At 36.0% G+C, this 18,038-nt stretch overlaps 1 protein-coding gene across 4 annotated transcripts in view; it reads right to left on the reverse strand.

The window, feature by feature from the left end:
• Window positions 1–18,038, reverse strand: part of LOC103711194 (DExH-box ATP-dependent RNA helicase DExH14) — a 51,330-nt gene that overhangs the window by 2,443 nt on the left and 30,849 nt on the right. For 2 of the 4 annotated variants that reach the window (XR_005512241.1, XM_017843650.3), the window contains exons 34-48: window positions 16,735–16,823; window positions 14,502–14,592; window positions 13,726–13,875; window positions 13,453–13,644; window positions 13,206–13,271; window positions 12,966–13,121; window positions 12,740–12,883; window positions 11,145–11,212; window positions 10,876–11,041; window positions 10,702–10,764; window positions 7,502–7,597; window positions 7,111–7,278; window positions 3,278–3,448; window positions 1,593–1,736; window positions 903–1,034 (exon numbers count right to left, since the gene is read on the reverse strand). Coding sequence is in view for 3 of the 4 variants with exons in the window: in XM_017843650.3 (XP_017699139.2) it covers window positions 903–1,034; window positions 1,593–1,736; window positions 3,278–3,448; window positions 7,111–7,278; window positions 7,502–7,597; window positions 10,702–10,764; window positions 10,876–11,041; window positions 11,145–11,212; window positions 12,740–12,883; window positions 12,966–13,121; window positions 13,206–13,271; window positions 13,453–13,644; window positions 13,726–13,875; window positions 14,502–14,592; window positions 16,735–16,823 (1,896 nt within the window). In the remaining variant the exon portion in view is untranslated. The other 2 variants (XM_039127538.1, XM_039127539.1) reach the window with 2 other exon arrangements.

The following is an 18,038-nucleotide window of genomic DNA, read 5'->3' on the forward strand; positions in this document are numbered from 1 at the left end:
TCTTATGTTGTCATTCCTATAGTAATCAGCCCCTGAAACTAGGGATATTATCTCATTTCAACTAACAACCATCACCCTAGATATAAACCCTTTGGATTACTACCCCTAAACATTCTCTGATGCTTGGGCAGACCTTTTAAGACTCCCTCTCTCCTTGTGACCCCCAGGTCATCACACCTCTGGACAAGAGGCATATCTAATTTAACCTTATCTAGATCTTTCCCTAGCTCCACCAACACAAATGAGGACTTCCTGTTGGCCATGCATGATTATCATTTATTCTCTAACAGAAAAGCTTGACAGGTAGAAGCACCCTTAACCATTTTAATTAACTGGACTTATGTACTCCATTTGACAAAACTCTATTCGCCCAGAAGGTGGAGTGGATAACTTGCAAAGAAGATAATCTTTTGCCTTTTTTACCAAGGTAATAAGGACCCACTTTCGACATTTTCAAAAAACCTAATGTAAAGGGAACAAATTAAATAACTACTTGACGATATAGCTACCAAGGAATGCACCGTGTCTGAGTTACTTGCAGTTCCCTCTTGCTCTGTAGGATGTAGCTTCTCTTACTCTCTGTGAGAAGAGAGCAGACTAGCCTTATCACTCACCCCACCAAAATAGCTAGAAAGAGAATGAAAAGTTCAAACACATCAACATTGAGAGCACATGCAAAAAAAAAAAAAAAAAACTGTCACCATTGGCTTAAGTACAACTTTTGAAAATACAAACATAGAGGTGAAGGGAAAAACAAAAATCAAACATAATAGACAGCAATTAAAGTATCAGAGATAAGATACAAGGTGTTGTAATTGCCCAAGATGCTAGCATAACCACAAAATTGGGAATAGGAAAATTAATTAAATCATAAATGTCCAAGCTTGCATGCATACTCTCACCTGGAGATTGATCACTGTTGGTGGTAGCTCCATGCGAGTGAACAATCTGTCAGAGAAACTAACTCTTTTCAGAGCATATAGCTCTGAGGTGGTGACATTTCCCAAAACTAGCCACCAAGCTTCATCTTTTACCTGAGAATAAGTGAGTCCATCATTACTCAAAGGCCAGCAACAACATGCTAGATGAAATTAATATATACAAAGAATGCTGGAATGCACTTTCTCATATTCCTTGAAAGCATACATTAGCACCATGCTAGAAGATTTAACTCACTTTCCCAAGCAAGTTGTTTTTTTCCAAAAACAAAGTAAACTAAGTAACTTAGAGTTGTCAACAAAGCCTTCAAATCTTTCTATTGGCACAGTGTTTTTTTAAATTGGTTCCAGTGAACCCTGTTCAAAGCTTAGCAGCATTTCTAAATTGCTAGATAACTAGCACACTGTTGTGCCTCTATTTAGCCAACATCATACCTGATTTGCTAATTTCAGAGAACACAACTTAAGAGCAGACAGTCATTTCTTAGACTAAACGAATTGCTCAAATTCCAAGGCTTTCACTAATAAATACATAGGTTTTCACAAACTTGACCAGCAACTAAGCTTCTCATGGTTTTCAAAGATCATTAGATGGTTTAGACCACAGGAGAAGATCTCTAATACTATTGTTAAATGAAACCAAACAATTTTCACCTTTGGGAATCTAGGGGCGAATGCTCTTGATGTCGAGCACTTGGAATTAATTTTTTCCAATCTAATGTTAAGAATTGGAGACTTTTGGCCATCTTCCTCTTGAAGCTTCAATTTTGCTTGAACACGTGGAAACTGCTGAAGATCCTGTCAACATAGAATAATGTTAATAAAAAGCAGTAAGCACAATCCACCTCATTTTTAATAGAAGCAACAATGGAAACAACCAAATATATATAATATGACTTTCGTAGGTTGACACAGGCACACATCACCTGCATAAGTGACTAACTAAACTTCTTAAAACATCTTAGTTATTCCATATTTCTAATCTAGAAAGTTATTTATTCCAGGTAGTAAGAGCACAACTTATTTCTTCAGATAAATTCAGAAAAGAAAGTTTGCCTACAAACTAACTCGAGAATTCACATGCAGAAATCTTTAAAAAAAATAAAATATTGTACTATGAACTTGACTCATAAGTCATAACATGACATAGGATGAAACAGCCCAGGCAGGCTGGGATGGAGACTGAAGAGGAAAAAAAATCTTAAGCATGATACAGCACAGAGATGTCCACCTGCCAAAGTGAAAATGACAAAAAAGTTTTCCAAGAGGTAAAAACTAATTTTTCATAATTCTTCAATATTCAAGAAGAGCACTTTTTCCATGGTCAATGTACTGGTATTAACTTACATGGTCAATCTTACATCTGATTTATCAGCATATAAATATCCAGACAAAGTTGAAGATCAGATAACTGCAAAAAATAGTGCCACATATGGCCTTCCTAAAACAGAGATTATATAGAAGAAACATAGGGGCAAGCAAAACCTCAATGGGACTCACCATAAATGCCACCAAGATAATTCAGTTGCCACATATAACCTCTGCTGATTATGGTATTAAAGTGAGGCAAATAATTAGGAAGCTCATATGGCATTCACCAGTATGCAGATTGTACTCAGATAGACTGACACCACCAGATTGTTAACAAAAAGTTAAAAACAAGTTAATCAAGTATAATAGAAGATTTATTCTACCAATACATGAACAAGTGGGACCTCTTGAAACATATTCATGGTAAAAGATGGCTATTATCCATGGCTCAATACTTTTTGTAGATACGTTCTCCAGATACAGTCATGGAACCTGTTTTGGTAAATAAAATGGTAAAGATAATGAGGTCCTTTATAAGCAAGTCTTGAAAATTGATTGTTCGGGCATGGAACGAGAATGATCCAGTATTTTCATGCTACAGCAGTTGTTAGAAGTCTAATATCCTCTGGACTAAGAATGTTGGGTAGTGAGAGTAAACACAGAAAGGCAGAATATTTTCCTCCAAAAGCAAGTGCAGACTAAAAGCTTACCCACCAGACTTCTAGTTGCCAAAACAAGTCTGTTTGGGAAGAGCTTCTGAGATTGAAGAGATGAAAAAAAATGATGTTTATGATCCACAAACCTTAAGCTTTAAGCTCTTGTGGATTAAGTCATGCTTTATATAAAATTTAATGAATTTTAACTGCTTATGAATGAAAATAACTATTTTTCACCAAGTAATAAAAAAATGAGCCTCATAAAGATACATTACAACATCTGAAGAACATAGATAAGCTATAAACAGTTGTACCTTATATAAATATTGGTCACTGATAACTACTAAGATAACCTATACAGCAAAGTTATACCTGGTATAACTCTGGAGAAGGAAACTGTCGGAGCAACCTCTGCAAATTTGCATCGGGAAGATACAGTAGGTCCTGCAGAGTTGAGATACCAGCTTTCTTGATATGACTGAAAAGATCATTGTTCATGCAAGGCAACATCCACAGGGATGAATCTCTTTCAAACCACAAACCCTGAAAATAACAAATGTAAATTAGTGATGAGTACCAAACAATATCCATACCCTTGTGGGGATATCTCTGTGGTTATTCGTGTTGACAGCCAAATTTGGAAAATCATTCATTAAACTTATACCTAAAGAGAAAGGTCCCAAAAGAACAAGAGTGATACCACAATGACTATTTTTCCCTTTCATCAGATTTTTTAAATTTTGAAGAACAATTAATTAAACTAACAACATAAAAGATTTTTCTCAATACTAAATTTTAGGTAAGAATAGCATATCCTTGAACCTTGTAAAGACTCAGCCTGAGTACAGCAAATATATTGTGTCATAACACTTATACTCCTGACAAGACAGATTACCCAGTCCTTTAACATCTAGAGATATATAAAGTAGTGCATTCAAAGGCTTTTCTAAGAAATATGGAGCTTTATTAGACGGGGAAAATGACAATAAAATTTTACTACCCCCTGACTCCACATCCTCAATTGCCACATAAGATGCACACAGACACTTTCTTCTACAGGATTTTAGTTTATCCTTTTGTTACTTGCAGAATCTATATGCATATGTTTGTGATCATGAGACTGGCTAAATAACTCCGACAATGCATTAACTATTGATCATTGTCGATGCATGATGGTGATGCATATGGCTAGTTCTCGCAAAAGATAGCTTGATCCACATAGGCAACAACACAATAGGGAGTGTTTGGTTGGAAAGATCTGGCAAATATACATGAATTTACTTCCATGACTGGTCAACCCGTGCCAAAGTCAAAAATCTTTATGGCCACCCACTTCAGTCCCCATCTTTGCTGAACCAAAGGCATAGAAGTGACAACTTGCAGAGGAGCCCAAGTTTGGGGATGCCACTTCCACAGCCTAATACACCCACAATCAAAGTGGAGGCATTGAAGCATGGTTAGATGACAGAGAACAAATGCCTATCAGTCCATAGAATATTAACAATACTTGAGGAATAGGAGCAGAAAAGCTACTATGCAACCCAGGGTTGGTGGAACCGTCCCGAACCGGGTGGTTCCAGCCATTCCAAGCCGTCCCGGTGGCTGACAGGCGTGGTTCTGGCAACGGAAACTGAATCCGTTGCCGGAGGAGGAGAAAAGAGAGAAAAAGAGAGAGTAAGCGGGGGAGGGAGAGGGAGAGGAAGGTGTAGGCCGGCCGACGGAGGCCGGCGAGCCGCGCGGGGGATGCTCCTCCGGGCTCCATGGCTGGAAAACAGGGTGGATCCCCTGTTTCGTTCGAAACAGAGTCCGATCCTTTTTTTTTTATTTTGCGATTATTACGTGAAGTCGACAAGCGATTTGCTGACTTCACTTAAAAATCGCAAAATAAAAAAAGGATCGGACCCCCGTTTCAAATGAAACGAGAGATCCGCCCTGTTTTCCAGCCGCGGAAGTTTCCTCCACCTCCTGCCCAGGTCATGGGCTTCCCTCCCTCTCCCCCCCTTCTCTCTCTCTTTTCCTCTCTCCCACCTCCTATACTGTGTCGGTACAGGCTCGTCCCGCTGAGCAACTGGTACGGTGCCACGTATCAGTTCCGCCATCCTTGATGCAACCCTTGATTAGTGCTGGGATGCACCAACATTTTTTAACAAAAATTGCATGCAAATTAGAAACAACCTTGCTTGTTGATTTAATGGAAAACCCATACTTGCAAACTTCAAGAAAAAAGTGTTATGCCTAACTTTTGTACACTCTTCAAATCTCCACTTGAACCAAATGCAAGTACATATGCAAACATTAGGCACAAGATTTCTTGATCACCAATGCAAGGGAAAAAATGGAAAACATTTGCATAGTGGAAAGGCAGGGGGCCTCAATTTGTTCACCTAGAAGGAAGGAACAACCCCCCCTCTACGAGTGCAAGCAATAGAGCAAGTGTGTGTGTGTGTGTGTGAGGGACACAGAGAGAGAGAGAGAGAGAGAGAGAGAGAGAGAGAGAGAGAGAGAGAGAGAGAGAGAGAAGATATTAACATGGACAAAGGCCAATCGGTTTTCCAGGATCTTAGGGCCAATGATTTTTATCCAATTACAATGCAACACATAACTCGAAGGTTTCAAACCTGACGCAGCAAGAAAAGAAAGATGGGGAGATTTGATCGATAAGGTTGCACTTTGAAAATTGGCATGCAGAAGGAAGTTCTCTTGAAAAGTTTTATTAATATGTCAAAAGGCTACCCCGTACAATGCATTATACGCATCTCCATAGAACATGGTCCCCTAGCCAGTCATAGTATTATGAATGTGATATTATTATTTTCTTATAATATTATTAATAGTGTCATATTCTAATATTATTTTCATACTAATATAATATAGTGCAAAGTATTGTTAAACTATAATTTCTATATTTTATTTTAATCTAAATATTTTAATCTATATTTTAATGTAGTGTAAAGTATTTTAATCAAACTATAATAACTACAAAGATCAGGAGTATTTTGGTTACACAAATAGCTTCCCAACAGGCTTCAAAAAGTGCTTTTAGGGAGAAGCTCTAAATTGGAGCTTTTGCCAAGTAGAGTTTTTGCAGCTTCTAAGAGGACTAGAAAGCTATTTTAGGTTTTTTTACCAAACACCGATATATCACTCAAATGTGCTTTTGAGGCTCCATAAATCATCTTTGGCCCCTCCAATAGCAATCCCAAACGAGGCCTAAACCTCCCAACCAGACTATTTTGTAGTCCTACTTCAGAAATACGGAGCCTATGTTATTTCCTACTAATATTCCTCCTCTCAATTTCCTCATGAGTCATGTTACTTGCCAGATGAATAGATCCCCATTCTACCTTAACGCCTTTCATGTTTACTCTCAAATAGTACTAGTGTAGAACAACATTTCACTCAAAAGAAAACAGAAAACCACAGCTGATATGGTGTTTTCTATTTCTTCATGCTTGAGAGAGTAGCATTCAGAAGCTCCACCTCAACTATCTAATGTTTTCCTAATTTATTTTTGTGTGTATGTGTTTTTTGTGAAGTATAAATAAATCTTAATTCTAAAAGGAACTTACATGACAGCTCCTATGATTTTTCTCAGCCTCCTTTGTATTATACCTCATTCCCCAGATCATAGGAAACATTTGGCCTTCATGAAATCGTTCTTCAAAATTTAATAAAAACAACAATAAATACCTTAAACTCAAGCAACTAATAAGATAAACACAAAATTGAACTCTAAAAAAAATAATCATCATATGAATGAACATATGAGTACATACATATGTAGGTATCCATGTGTTTGTGTGTGTGTGTATATATGGTTCAGTTGAATTAGCATTTTCTTCAAGCCCCCAGGTCTCATCTTTACTTAATCTTGCTAGATTACACATGGATATGCATTTTTACTTCAATCCCCCATATTGTTTGTGTCCATGCAACTAATCCAGTCTTTTACATTTCTATCTCTTATTCTCTACTTATCATTTGATCTACGATATATCATATGTTTGATCCATCCTTTCCATGGCCTAAAGAGAAAACCCTCAATACATACAAACACACACATACACACACTTATTCGATATACGAAAGCATGAAGAATAATCCTATTTCTCTAAAAAGAGACATAGTAAAATGCGTAATAGTGAGAAATTAGCACAAATTTGTGGTCATATTGCACAGTCAAAGAAAGATATTGGCAAAGTTACCTGCATGACCATTTGTAAAAGATGCATACAAGTCATTGTGCTTGAAAGCCATCCACTATTTGCAGATATGTCAATCATAGCCTGGATGATACGTATACTTTGATCAAGAACAGATTTTAAATCCGTGACATAGTCACTAATCGGCAATTCAATGCGGGAGAAGTGTGCCTGCAATTGGAAAATTGAGCAAAATCAGAAGTGGAAAAAATGATGAGCATCCCAAAACGAGAGCAAAGTCTCCAAAGTAGGATCTAAATAGGTGCATATGTGTTACATCAGAAAACATATAAAGATGATGAGCATCCCAAAAATGAGAACAAAATCCTCAAAGTAGGATCTAAAAATAGGTGCATATGAGTTTTATCAGAAACAATATAAAGATGCCACTGACCTGAAAGAGCAAATTTGCTTTCACATGCGGGTCATCAAGATGGTGTTGATCAACGAGATATGGGACCTTTTCAGATAATGTTCTATTGATATTTTCCTGTAGGAACAAACAACGTAAAACAATCATGAATATCATGAAAAGAAACACGCGAACAACTTTTAGCTTCCAAACTCCAACATGAGAGCACACATGATCCTCTAGTGTCTTCTTTCACATGCCACAACCCCTCATGACAAAAAGGGAGAAAAGAATAAGTAAAAAAATTAATTAAATTAAATAAATAAATAATTGCCATACAAAGGGCACCGTTAATGAACAACCCGATGACTCATGGATGTAACATAAATCTCCAAGAATAACATCTACTTCTAAATTCAATGGATGTTTATGTCTGGAACAACTCCAATCGCCTGAAAATCTGATTACTTTGAAAGAAGAGGGGGAAAAAAAGAAGAATCAATTCAGTTCAAGAACCATATGACTGGCATTCACAGTTATATGACAGATCACTGGGTGCCATGCCATCTTCAACAGAAAAATCATTAATCATTCCACAAAGGTGTTTCGACATTCAACACATGCACGAGCTAACACATGCATGCGCATAGACAAATATATCGATACCCTTTAAGTCTCAAGACCATGGTTCCAAAAACTACCAGAACACGATGGTACCAGCGGTACCTTACCATTCCGCGCATAACAGGCACCGATATGGGTGCTGGGACGCCAAAAGAGCTGTACTGGGACGCACTGGCCATGCCAGTCAGCACCGCTTCTACCGATGCATACCAGATTGGTACCGATGAATTTTGAATTTTTTCTGGAAGTTGTTAGTTTCAGCACATGTCGGCACCCACTACACTGGTATTTAAAATCTTGTTCAGGGCCATTTCATTTGCTTGAGGGATCTACATATCACCACACAACTAAAAGAAAGGGATTCAACAAGTTGATACCAGCTGTTCATAAAATCAAGATCTGAAAAGGCTATAGTTTTCGTTTTCTGTTCACATCTTAGTAACCATGGATTTTGATCAAACACACTTCCACGTATCCATAATTGCTCAACTAATGATTCATCATGTGGACACAGAATATTTTCAGTTTGTTTGTTGTTAAAGCGATAATAAATGGTTCATCATCATCTCTTGACCATCATACAACATGAAGGCCTCGTATGCTGCTTCTTTACATCTGCATTCCTTTAGGATGGATAAATTACTGGTAATGGATGGTTTTCAAGGCATGTAACTTCTGCTATATGATTACATGTTTAGGAGGCCCATGTACCTTCTTATGGTAGGAGCCCTTGGGACTTAAGGGGTTGCCTAATCCTAGCTGCAAGAAGAGATGGTGACATAAGCCTTTAAAACATGTTAATAAGGCAAATCAGTACTAGGAAAGAGAAATTAAAATTACAAGTAGACAAAAAGGGAAAGCAAGTTATAATTAATACCCCACCCCCTCCTCCACAACTTTCCCCCCAAAAAAGGATTCAAATGTCAACAATTGGTAGCATATGGATAGCCAGATGGTACAGAAACCTCAAGATGGGGAAAGTACAGGGGCAGCATGCCTTGATAGGCCCTAAATACAGATGAGAAAAAAATAAAATAGAAGTGTACCAAGCAGTATGGAGTCGAAAAACCTTGCTATTGTACTAGCCAGTACAAGGCTTCAATAACAAAACCTCATCAAAAATTTGAGATTTGTATGTCTTCTCAATAAGCAACTCCCATCAATGCTCACCAGAATCAATGGGTTGGCATATAGAACTGTTGGTGCAGATATGAACTTGGTCACCATTTTCCTCCTTGACAATCTTGTCTCATGTCTCAATTCATCACACTGAGATCCAAGAGCAATCAAAAACTGACCTTAAAAATAATGGACCACATTATAGCAGACCATACATGAATACTGGCCCTTAATGCTCCATAACAGTGTCACCTTCTGAATTTCTTCAACAAACTCCAAAAATTAAACAGAACTACTGATGCATTGACATGTTGCATCTTTCATTGATTTCACAACACAATAATCTTCAACAGGTGACATGCATCATGAATTTCTGGTAAGACCAAATTCACATGATCATGTTTTACCAATAAACCCATCTAATGGTAAATTAAAGGTGAAGTAGACATGTCCTGAAAAGAAAATGCAACTCCTATTGTCAGTTAGGCCTCCACAAATGTTCCTAAGTTTTCACGTGGCCACTTTTAATCATAGTATTCTACTGGATATCAGTAGAAAATATCCAGATATATTCATCTCAACTCCTATTATCTAGTTAGACCACAGATGTTCCTAAGTTTTCATGTGGCCTTTTTTATCATAGCACTCTACTGTAATTTAGTAGAAAATATCAAGATATATTCATGTCCCTCCACATTGGGAACACATCCATTAAGTTTGAAGTGCGAAACTTGGAAAAGCATAATTCAGTCCATCTTTTTTGCCCCAACTGGGTCCTCAACTAATACCATTAATCACTCTAAAGCCTGCATCATCATCGAGGTACTAAATTATCATAGGCCCCAGATCCAACAGAGAGGCTAAATTCAAGTTTGATGGCAGTTAGCCTGGTAAGGAAGGATGGCCACATAAACAAGAAAAGCTTTCCTTGCATTTTAAAATAAGATCACCATAACTAATGTAACCTTTCCTCCAAAAAGAAAGATTAATCCATTCCTTCCAAATTTCCAAATGGTCAATATAAAGTACCACGGAACAAAAGGAGATCTTCTCAATTACATAGCAGTAGTCACTGCTACATCTCCAAATGCTAAAGAATCCAAGATAAAGTAGTCAAGCTTCAAAAGGGATCTCAATAACTATAACACTAGATTTTCCTCTTTCATATTTATTGAATGATTATGACCCTAACTTCATATATTCTGTAGAAGATTGCCACTACATGAGATATGCATTGGCTATCACTATCTTGAGAAACATTGATGGAACATAAAGACTAATCGAGAAAAATATATGACAATCATACAATTTATAATGCGTACATTTCTTGCAAGCAAGAACTAGAAATGAATCAAGTTCTAAAGCTATTCTGGAATTCCCAATGAAGAGGCAGGGACACAGAAACTTGCAACCAAAAAGCTTTTAATGTTACATGACAAAAACATTTTGACAAGTAAAATGTCAAAGATCGAGAAGCAAAAAAAAAAAAAAAAAATTACCTCATTATGACGTACAGGAAGTTCATCAAATTCAGCAACAGCAGAAAGAATGTGCAAGAAAACCTACAGACAAATATTATTATGAAAGGTATGTTTAGTTGTACGTTGTACCGCTCCTTTATTGAACTTAATGATAAAAGACAAAAAGGTCTATCTTGGAACAGTTTTACTTACTTCTAGTGAAGTATTTGGGCCTATGTTTGACCCAAACATAGATACTGTCATGTAACTCAGATAATACTGAGATGCTACTGAACCCAACATCAAAGGTTCCACAAAATTTTCATTGAATTTTATGCATCCACTGTCCTCAAGATCTTCAAAAGTACTTTGCACTAACCTGTTTTAAAGAAAGGTCAGTAAGTTCAATTATATAAGAAAAAAATGAGAAGATAGCAAATGCATATTCGAACAATAAATTCATCATGTTTATCATTAGATACCTTGAGAGGTAAGAATTTAAAGCACTGGCTTCAGTATCCTCTAATCCATAATAAGCCGGATTTACAACCTGTTAGATGGAAACGTTTGCCCTATCAATTTTCATAAATTCATAGAAAGATGCCACAGCTTTTACCATGAAAAAACATTAGTTTAACAAAAGGTATGAATTCATCTAATCAAAATTAATACTTTGTCACCATTCATGAAATAAATCTGATACTGCAGAGTCGAAAGAGTCAAGCCGATGCTAACAGTTTATCAATCACAGAGCCTTGTATTTCAGTTATTTACTGTTTACTTGTTTATAGGTAACTGACTCAAAATAGTGCCTTTTCTGCTAATAGAGAAATATTCTTGTCATTTTGCATTCTTCACTTACCCCACCTCCAAGTCTCCAACACACACAGAAGTCAAAAACAGAACCACAAACAAGAAAGGGGAAAAAACAAAGAAAGAGAGGAACAGACCACGGAGCTATCATACAAATGGCCAGCTACAAGGCTTGGATTAAAATGATTCCTCCTTCCCTCTCTTTTCCACTTGTTACCACTCTTCTCCAGACTTATTATTTATTAGTGATCCAGGATCACTAAGATCTCCATATGGCGTCAGGTAGAGACTAGAGACTCCTTGTCCGTTTTTCCTCTGATTTTCTGTCAATCATTCATGTCTCGAGCAAACGTTTCTTAAAATTGAGTAGAATCTCGCTTATGATTCATTAACTAATGCAGTATCATAAACTTAATGGTCTAGAGAAGTAGAAAATTTGTCTGACATGGCTCCAAACTCAAAGGAAAGCCTATTGCTGCTCCAAGAATTTCATGTCAAGATCTGTGAAACTCAGAAGCATTATCATGTCATATAGGGTTTTTCCTCTTAACCAGAATAAAAAAAAAAACAGCAGACAGAGCTGGCTGGTATGTCCTCACTATATCCACTGTTTACATTTGATATGATTTCCCTGTTTTGATCATTAGTGTGCTTGATCATGTCTTGATATATAAAAGGGGGAGTATAATCTTCCAAGTCGTGTTGCTTCTTGTGCTTGCTTTGTTTCCTTTTTGTACCACACATTCCAGCAGGCCGGAATTTTGCTGCTACTTGGAACTATAAATGGTTGCACATATCCCAGCGACATTACCATCATAGGACAAAAATGATGAATCTAAATAACACAGCTGTTACGTCGTTAAAATAATAAAATTGATCTGGAAGAGTGCACTAATGCTATACTTCTAATATCAGCGTAGTGGGAAACATTTCTTTAATAAATTGTCAATGTTATATCAGGCCAAGCACCAAAACCCAACCAACTAAATTTTTTAATAGGCTGACAGCCAAAAATCGTCAGTCCATCAAAAAACCAACTGAACTTAATACATATTGCCTCAGAGGTACTTTTTTAATTAAAGAGGTCATCATGCATGCTCCAATTTCTGCCTTTTTCCATTTTTGAAATAGTAAATTTCTATAAAGTTCTATTCCTGTTCAAAGATATTATAGACAGGAACTGAAAACACCATGTCAAAATATAAATGTCAATTGATGTGATTCGAGAACAATCATGAAAAATAATTAGCGGCAAAAGATATACCAATCGACGAAACAGATATGTCCAAGTAAGATAATGCACTGCATCCTCCTTGTGACAGATTGTACCAGAAACAATTTCTGCATTGATGTGATCATGCAAATGTTCCCTCAGATTACTTTCAACAGGGAATGGTTCATAAAGGAACTGCAAGTGAATCATGTAGGTTTGTCAATTCAGAGATCATATATAGAAGTGCTTTATATCAAAAACTATTTCTTATTTTAACCTTCTTGTAGAAGCTCTTTTTTGGTTCATGAACAAGAATAACAGCCTTCCCATGTTGATCATATTGAGGTCGACCAGCACGACCCATCATTTGCAAAATATCTGTAATAGGGAAATCAACATATCTCTTTGCTTTTCCATCATAATATTCAGTACCCTGCAACCATGGTAGAATTTTAATAATCCAAGATTGTATTAAAAAAACCAACCATCCATGTAAGAGAGAACAGCAATTTGTCACCTTAATGATAACTAGAAAAGCTGGAAGGTTTACACCCCAAGCCAGGGTGCTGGTAGACACCAATATCTGTGGAGTGCATGTCAAGTTATAGATATGAGCATAATGTTAGAAGATGTGATCTTTGTTTGACTTTTTCATTATGCAACCACAAAATAGTAAGGATGATAAAGACAAAAAAGATGATGCAAACACAAAAAAAAATGAAAAAGTAAATATTCCAAGGAATATCAGAGGAACATAGAAATACCTGGATCTTGTTATTTGAAAAGAGTTCCTCAACCAAGGATCTGTCTCTATCTTTCAATCCTGCATGGTGCAGTCCAATTCCAAATTGCAGAGTATGTCTCAAGTTGTTGTCAGTGACTTGTGAAAGAACCATTTCCAGTGTTGCCTCTGACATATTAAGGAACTGTCTGGGATTTTCATCTGATGCAGCAAGCTGTATTTGAAATTACACTGAATAAGCTACTCCTATGACCAATTTACTGGTTTGTGACTACAAACTGATGCAATATCCCACCTGAATGAGATCTAGTGCAGTAAGTCTTGTCTGACGGCGAGATGAAACAAAAATAAGAACTGGTTTTGCAGGCGAATGAGTACATATGGCAGCATATGCAGGTTTGTTCATACTATTCATTCTTGGACAGTAAAACTTCCCCGGATATCCCTGTTACATAGACAACAGAATATAACTAAATATAGCAATAGAACTAAAATAAATCTTGTTAGGAGTCATCAAATGCCTCTGAAACAAAATCTGAAGAACCAAGAGAAGTGCATAACTATATGAGTACACTTGGTGATGTGACTTAGCATAACAAAAAATAACTTATGAACTTCAATGACATGCATAATATGTAACAGATGAAAAGTGAAACAATGACGCTAGGGAGACCAAAGCAACTTTGTGCTACGGAGACTGAAGCAACTTTGTGCTACGGAGACAGCATCTTTTCCACATTTGTTTGTTGGGCAATGCAACAAGTTAACAAAAAGAGAAAAAGAAGAGTGAGACCTCCCAAGTTAACAAAAAGATTGCATAACTATATGAGTACACTTGGTGATGTGACTTAGCATAACAAAAAATAACTTATGAACTTCAATGACATGCATAATATGTAACAGATGAAAAGTGAAACAATGACGCTAGGGAGACCAAAGCAACTTTGTGCTACGGAGACTGAAGCAACTTTGTGCTACGGAGACAGCATCTTTTCCACATTTGCTTGTTGGGCAATGCAACAAGTTGTTGAGTCATCTCAAATATGAAATTATGAGAATGAATTCACTTGCCTGAATGTGAACTTCAAGAGGTACAGGCCTCACACTAGGCTTAAAATTAAATAGACCATTTTCTCCAATACCCAACCAGTCAGCCAAATCACTGAAAAATACAACAAAAACCAACTCATGAGATTTCTAAAAAATTAATATGGTTATAAGGGTAGAGAACAAGCACCAAGCCAATCAACAAAATGTTGCACTTTATGAGCATGTTGGAAAATTTAAAAATAAGATGCATCAAAAGAAAATTGCCTCCTTTCTTTTATTATCAACAAAAGCCTGAAACAACATCAAAGGCAACCTCAAATAGGAATGCTTGGCTAATAAGGGTTCATAATGCTCACAACATATAGCTTAAGATAAAGTCCTTATGGTTATGGTTATGGCAGTTTTGCAATTTCCCTAGAAAACCCTAAGCATGTTATTATTTCTTCTAGAAGACTAAAAAAAGAACAAGCAAAGATATATGGCTAATCTAATAAACCAATATCTAAAATTGAATCAAATAACATTTTAATTATTCTGGGTGAATATAAGTTTCCCCAAATTTTGATCTCACAAAACTGGGAATGTCAGAATAAATTAACTTAAAATCATTCAAATGGATTCAAATTTATGGCCATTCTGAAAATAAACAGCACTAACTTTTTTTCAAAAAAAAGATTAATTGTAATCATTCATTTACCAAAAATAAGAATACATGTAATTCTTAAAAATATTACTATATGATGACAATGCTAACAAAAAATTGCCACGTGCAGCATATGGATGATGTTCTAACAAAATATAAGTTGTTCTTTCAATTGCTTAATCATTCAAAAAAAAAACCCTACCTATGGTCAATGTCCAAACAAAGAATCCAGACAAGAAGCGCAAAGTGCAACATTTATTAAGTTTTTATCATAGATAACTTTAAGTTCTATTGTGTTATTTTATTGTTATGTTTTTCTCTCATAGAGAACTTTAAGTTCTATTGTGTTATTAATTGTTATGTTTTTCTATCATACATAACTTTAAGTTCCATTGCATTATTAATTGTTATATTTATTTAAGTTTTTACTATTCATAACTTTAAGTTCTGCTGTGTAATATCTTTTTTTGCACATTCTATGGCACCATATCCAGTGCGGCAATCCAAGTAAAACATTTTCAAGCAGGATCTTTTCTTGGTGGTGTTATGCCCCTCAAGGCAGTTATTACATGGATTGGGGTAAAATTTGGGAGATACCCCAAAGTCTCTGCTAACATTCAGAAGACAAGCATTGTCTAGCTAATAGATCAGTTGTCTTTTCAAGTTTGCAAGTTGGTAAGGCAGACAGTGAGTGCACAAGTAGATGCAGATGATGGTGATGGTCATGTTGAAAGTTAAAACCATGCGATGGTCAAGGAGCAAAGACAAGAGACTTCTGAAAGGGGGAGAAGGAAAAGCTCAAGAGGTTCCATCATCATACTCCTGCAGAATCCATAGACTAGTGTCCAACAGTCTGTGCCCCTGGTTCTCAAGAGCACAGCATGCTAGTAGAGCCTACAGACTGCCAGCACCATTGTAGACCTACAGTCAGTGTCCATCACCAAATGAACACTATAAAATCAAGATTACATAGTTGATTATGCCTAACAATAATCAGTGTCCATCACCAGATGAACATTATAAAATCAAGATTGCATAGTTGATTACAGCTAAAATTTAGAATACTTTATATTATACTTTTTATATGTTTGACATTTTATTTTTCCTTTTACATAAACTTCCAAGATACAAGAACTAATTGGGTGTTATTCTGTATCTCAATAACATTCTAGATTTTAATTTACAAATAAGTTGCCATAAAAAATACAATTAAGCTTAAGAAGGTAAAAGATTTGATTTGAACACTGATAATTTGAGAACTTGTCACCATAAAGCTAAATAAAGGGCTATTACCCAGTTAAGATCCCAGCAATGCTTGTCAAGGCAAGCACATCAGCCATGACAATTCATCAATAGAAAAGAAATGTATATGACAAAGTCACAGAAATTATGGACGAATTCAACATCCCAAACTTACAGAATAAGTGTCTCAGATGCCAAAATCATAATGGATAGTTACATTGGACTAATAAAACCATAACTATGACAATTCTAAATTATGAAATAGATATGCTAACCTGAAAGGAAAAGTAAAAGCATAAAAATTAATCAGCAAAATGCACTTTGATGCCAAAATTATTAAGCGTAAATAAGCAAAAAATATAAACGCACCGGGCATTCGCTAATGCTGTCGATAGACCTACAAAACGTATCGAGCGCTCTGTCTGTGACGATATGTATCTCATTCTAGAGACAATAACCTAAATGCTTGAGGTTAGACTATATTGAGCAAAAGAAGGCAATCTAGTAAAAAAGTTTGATCAAATTTGCTTACAGTCATAAATAAAATTTGGAAGAAAAGAAATAAATTTGAAGGAAAGAATTGTAAAATCATACAATCACCCGTATTTTTATGAGCTTTAGAGGAGATTAACCATATCTTATAAACATTCCATACACTGCACATGTTAACTGAGAATCATGTAAACAGTAAGGCATATGAGCACCCTCAGCAATCTCTGCTAAAGTGCTAATACTATAAGGAACTTAATATTGACTTTGTAATAACTACATTAGGATATCATGTGACAGAAACCAAAGTCACAAAAAACAGATTGACCAAAAATCTTCACCACAAAGTCTGCAGTGACCTTTTGAAACAATATTGATCTCCATAACCCTCAAACCTGGCTAAATAGATTCAAATTTTACATATTACCAGCTTATGAATGGTTTACCAATATTATAGATGAATGACACCATTTCATTACTCAAATAATAACTTTTGCACTTGATAAAGTAATAGCATGGATAAATAAAATAGTGCTCCAAAACTTGTCCAGATCTCTATATAATTAAATGATACTTTTGATTCAAAACAATATGATTCAAATGTGCATGGATATTTTCAAAATAAGAAGGTTTTATAAGAATGTATGACATATCATTGTTAGAACACTTGTAGCAATTGTCCACTTACTAAACATGACACCTCCAAGAAATCATGAAAGAAGGATCAAATATGGAGCAAAACCCACCACTCAAATGCACAAGAAGTAATAAGATGATCCATATAGCCTGAGATGTCCTTTTTTGGGGGGGCAGGGAGGGGAGGGAGGGAGGGAGAGAGAGGGAGGGGATGAGGTCAGAGAAATGAAAAGGAAACCAAGGAGGATTATACGATGTCTAAAAGCATCTCTAAGATTGCAGAATCGTATTCTACTAGCAGAGTAAGAAAAACCCATCCTTGTGTCAAATCTAAGCACCCAACTCTATCAAAAACATAGATGAAGAAAATGAAAACAAGATTTTATAAGAGGTGCTCCATAATAGTCCAAGGAGGTTCAAAAGAGATGAGGAAATCAGGTTCGAGAATGCTTTCTTCTTTTGGAAAACAGACTCTTACCAGGAGCAATAAAAAAAGTCAAATGCTCAATTATCCCATCAGAGATAGTAAGCAAAAGTTTGATTCTATA

This window comes from Phoenix dactylifera, chromosome 6 (assembly GCF_009389715.1).
Source record: "Phoenix dactylifera cultivar Barhee BC4 chromosome 6, palm_55x_up_171113_PBpolish2nd_filt_p, whole genome shotgun sequence".
In the NCBI taxonomy this organism is placed as follows: domain Eukaryota; kingdom Viridiplantae; phylum Streptophyta; class Magnoliopsida; order Arecales; family Arecaceae; genus Phoenix; species Phoenix dactylifera.